This window comes from Tiliqua scincoides, chromosome 4 (genome assembly GCF_035046505.1).
Source record: "Tiliqua scincoides isolate rTilSci1 chromosome 4, rTilSci1.hap2, whole genome shotgun sequence".
Classification (NCBI taxonomy): domain Eukaryota; kingdom Metazoa; phylum Chordata; class Lepidosauria; order Squamata; family Scincidae; genus Tiliqua; species Tiliqua scincoides.
The window spans coordinates 193,243,097-193,247,811 of NC_089824.1; the positions used below are offsets into that span (position 1 = coordinate 193,243,097).

At 47.4% G+C, this 4,715-nt stretch overlaps 1 protein-coding gene and 1 pseudogene across 1 annotated transcript; one reads left to right on the forward strand and one right to left on the reverse strand.

The window, feature by feature from the left end:
• The first annotated feature begins 1,299 nt into the window (after positions 1-1,299).
• Positions 1,300-2,376, forward strand: LOC136648570 (trace amine-associated receptor 8c-like). Its single transcript, XM_066624689.1, has one exon. The coding sequence runs from the start codon at positions 1,300-1,302 to the stop codon at positions 2,374-2,376; it is 1,077 nt and encodes a 358-aa protein (XP_066480786.1).
• Positions 2,377-2,944: 568 nt separating this feature from the next.
• Positions 2,945-3,044, reverse strand: LOC136650637 (U6 spliceosomal RNA; annotated as a pseudogene).
• Positions 3,045-4,715: the final 1,671 nt, after the last annotated feature.

Genomic DNA, 4,715 nt, shown 5'->3' on the forward strand with positions numbered 1-4,715 from the left:
GAGAGGCGGCGGGGACGCTGCTGGGAGGAGCTGTGCGGGCGAGGAGGGTCCAGGTGTGAAGCCTCTTGGAGGGAGCTGGCACTGAGCGCTACAGGCGCCGGCTGGAGGCCATTCCCGAGAGAGAGCGGGGGAGCCACGCGGGGACTGCGCCGCCTCCTCCCTGCCCATCAGCCCAGGGCCATCCACGTCTCCAGGGCTCAGGAGCTGCCCTCTAGCCCTGCTCCGGAGGAAGGTCTGTCAGAGAGAGAGAGAGAGAGACCCTTCTCCCTTCCAGCTCAGGTTTGGGTAATACAGGTGGAGTTCTGGACATCCGAAATCCAGGCCCCTTATCTGGTCACCAAAAATCGAGTCATTTTTACCCCTTGAGACCCAAAATCCAGACGTTTTTACCCCTTATCTGGACACCCCAAATCCAGGCATTTTCAGTGTCCAAATCTGTCCATTTTTTATGTCCAAAATTGGATATCCGAAATCCAGACATTAATAAAAAATAATTCTGTAATGTGAGCACTAGAAGGTCTTGTGTTCATTCCCATGTACAGTGCAGGTGCAGACGGTAAACTCCGTTCTCTGGATTCGTGCCTGGTAGAGACACTTGAAAAACCTCAAAGAGGCCAGCAGACACCCATATGGATAGTAGTGGAAAGAGCAAGAGAAAGCATTTCTCATTATATTTATGCAATTATTCCAAAATTCAGACAAATCTGAAATCCAGGCACCTTCCCATCCCAAGCTGTCTGGATAAGGGATACTCAGCCTGTACCATCATTATGTACCAGTGTTATGGGTGGATATTACCACTGGTTACCACCAGTGTTACGGGTGGATGTTGAACAAACCTGATGTTAAAAAATTGCAGCATTTGCTGCACTGGAGGGGGTGCCTGCATTTATGTCCTTCTGTGTTTCTGTAGACTGCCACAATGTAATTCAGTTCCTTCCTCTGTTTACAGTATGTGTGACAAGAGAGCCGAGTACAATACAGCCATGTGTGTGGGAGCCTGTTTGCCATCTCAAGCCTTTTCCTGTTTGGATTGCATTCAGGGACTTTGCAGTCTCTCACAGGTTGCCTGTTGGTGCCGTCCCAGCCTGGCCCCGGGTTGTGAGCGGTCTGCACGTTGACATGTACATCCACTTTCATTCTTCCTGCAGCCATTTCCTTGGGCGTATGTTTCTGGATCTGCAGCAGACCCCTGGATGGAAAAGCAACCTGTAAAATGCCTTCCATGGAGGTCTAGTGGTGAAGATCCCAACCCGCAACTCTGCAGAAGCCCTGCCTGAAGGAAAGACGACCTGGTCAATGTTGGGGAATAGCAGCAGCAGCCCCAACTGTACCGCCTGCAGTCAGTCCTTTGCTGGTGGGGTCTGCAAGCTTCTCCTCATGGTCTTCCTGACCATTGCCATCACCTTGGGCAATGTGGTGAGCCTCCTGGTTTTCTTCTGTGTCAAGCAATTCAGGACTTCTCAAGGCTACCTCAAGGCCTCTTTGGCTCTGGCGGACTTGGCCGTGGGGCTCATTGTCGTGCCTTACTCGGTTTATAGGGAGGTGAATTTATTGGCCTATGGGATGGAAAAAGAAACTGAGAGGTCAGAACATTTGGCTTGCTTCATCACTGGGCCCATCTTCGCAGGCTGCACCCTTGTCTCCATCAGCACCATCTTCCTGCTCTCAGTGGAGAGGAGTGTAGCAGTGCTGAGACCCCTGCAAAAGAAAGCTGTGATCACTAAACGCAGGACCATTTGTCTCATTCTTGTCTCCTGGACCGTGAGCTTCTGCTTGGCTTGGACACCTATACTCTCCACCTCTCATATTACCATGCAGTACAATCCCTGCAGCAAACTGTGTAACTATGCCTTTCCCACAGGTGAGCTACCTGGATCCCAGTGGAATGTCCTGCTGCTTTTCCCAGTCTTTGACTTCACTGTCTTGAGTGGCACTGTTGTCACCAATTTCATCACCTTTACCTCTGTCCACTACTACTGCAAAACCCGGAAGCAGCTAGGGGAAGAGCCACAGGCAAGCAACCGACTTGCTCTCTCAGACATTACTGCTGCTAAAACCATTGGAATCCTGACCTTTGCCTTCCTCACCTCCTTCAGCCCCATTGCTGTGTTTGTGGTGGGATCTGTGATGGGCCACCTCTGGTGCCAGTTCTCTTTTTTTGCTTTTTGGAGCCTCACTTCCAACAGTTGTTGGAATGTGGCCATCTATAGTGTTTGGGACCCCAAATTCCGGCAGGGGGTTAGGGAGCTGTTCAATAGGGTGGTGCTGAAATCTGCCTCTAAGCATCCCAACCACTCACTAGAGGGGCATAGTTCTTCCCCGGCTTGTGTGACAGTTCTCAAGGAGGTGTTCCAACCAGAAAATACAAGATGATGCCATTGTTTTCTCTTGATTCTCCAGGGAGGCTGCCATGCTCCTGCTTCACAAGGATATGGAGGGTTTGTTGGACATTACATTGGTGAGCCTATGCAGAGGAGTTTCTTTCAGAAATGTGTACTTCTTTTGAAGTACTACTGGATTTTTGTTTTGTTTTGTTTGCACACACAGGCATTATTGTTTTCTTTACTTACATCAGGTTACAGCTTGTTCAACTTCATGATCCACATGGCAGGTAAATGGATTTATGGAGACAGAAGTGTCTTATTTATGAAGAGTGTGAAAGTCCACCACCCTCACCAAAGCTGATTCACAAAGATTTCATCATGAATTTTTAAAATTCAAAGTTGGCATGTGAAATAGCTTTGCACTGAGTCAGACCATTGGTCTTTCTAACCCAGTATTATCTATTCTATACTGAATATATAGAATATTATATATTCTATACTGACTTGTAGTGGTTCTGTAGGGTCTTTCTCTGTCCTACTTGGAGATCCCAAAGATTGAATCTGGAACTTTTCCCATGTAAATAGTGTTCTGCCACTGAGGCATGTCCCCACCCCTCAAAGACGGAACACAATGCGTTTGCATGTCATTCTTTGATAGGGGCCATTGCTAATCTTCTCTGTATCATCCCAATTTAAGCATTTTTATTGTGAGAGGAAGCACCAAAATAATTACAATTCAAGTTTTTGTTTACACACGTATAAGGAACGGGACAGGCAAGAGGCCATGCTTTCAAAAGAAAATATAAGCCTCTAGATATCTTATTTATTTCATTTATACTCTGTAAATTAAAAAAAAATCAGAGCAGCTTTTTTCTGTATGGACTTGTGTAGATGGTTACATGCAGACCCATTTTAAAGCATAATTATGTACCATTATTGAAAAAGGGCCTCTGAGTTTTGTAATTGTATTATCATTAAAATGGTTGTGGTACTTCAGTTTGCATCCTCCAGCATGTGATCAAACCATAAATATGCATGATGCTACAAAACTGTCTAGAAACCTCTTAAAAATGGATGGATTGACTTTTACCACTAGTCACACTTGTTCAAACAACACCCTGCCATTCTGGGTTGATTCTCATTACTTAACTACATTTTGTGAAGTTAAACAACTGGTTCTGTGGGTCTTTTATAGACACAGGAATTTTTCTTAGGCCACAATCCTATTGGGGCCTTGTGCTACTGGAAGTAGTGTTCTGACAGTGCAAGGTTGTTTATGGTGGTGCAGAAACTGAGCTGCTGTTGTGTGCTTCTGAGCTGCTGCCACAAATGGTGAGAGACTTGGGGTGTGTAGCAGTGGCTAGGGGAGGGTTTGCTGGCACCCATAAGTTGGCCGCAAGGGCAGGTCATGGGCAGGTCGGGAGAGTGATGTTGGGGGAGGAACTGGGGGTGTGCCAGTGCAGGAGGGAATGAATTTGGGGACAGTCATTTACCCCCAGATTTTATTCCCCATTTTCCTGCCCACTCCTCCCTCTGGCTCTCCTCAGTTTTGTGCCAGCTATATCTTTGGCATAGGTTCAAGGATATTCATAGGTGATCAGGCAGCAGGGGGTAAGTAAAAAATATTTTTGCTTGCCTACTGCTGATCTCTTCCCCCCCCCCAACCCAACAACATGCAGCACAGCCTTTGTTGGTGTGGCTGAATGCTGTAATGTGGCAGGGAATAAGATTGGGCAGTTTATAAAGCAAAGCTGATTTATTAATCAATATACATGTCTGCATACAGCATATCAATCATAAGGAAAGTCCAGCATGCAGAACCCCCATTCTCAGAGTTTGGACAGCATCAAAAGAGGTGGTTGGCCCGAACTGTTCTGTCTATAGCTTTTGACTGCAGTGGCATAGCTAGAGTGGTCAAAGCACTAGGTTTTGCAGGGAGCCACACCACAACATGCAAGTGGCCCCTTCCCCTCAGAGCATTGCAAACAGGGGTGTTGCAAAGCACTGTTTTGCAGGGCACCTTATCCTGGCGGTGTGCAAGCGGCCCCTCCCCTTCAGAGCCATTCATGAGAACCAGAGGAGTTGCAGATGGAGGTGTGCAAAGCACTAAGTTTTGCAGGGAGCCTCACCACAGTGTTCAAGCAGCCCCTCCCCTTTGGAGCCATTCTGGGCTGCAAGAGCAAAATAGAGGCAACACCTCAGTTGTTAAATGGCTCTGAAGGGGAGAGAGAGGCTCTGAAGGGGAGAATGACTCTGAATGGCTCTGAAGGGGAGAAAGAGGGGCCGCTTGCACACCGCAGTGAGGCTCCCTGCAAAACTTAGTGCTTTGCACTCCCTCTAGCTATGCCACTACTTGACCAGGCTTACTTTTGAGTATACATGGGCTGC

Coding starts and splice junctions, on each gene's coding strand:
- LOC136648570 (XM_066624689.1), top strand. CDS start 1,300: ATGTTGGGGAATAGCAGCAGCAGCCCCAACTGTACCGCCTGCAGTCAG.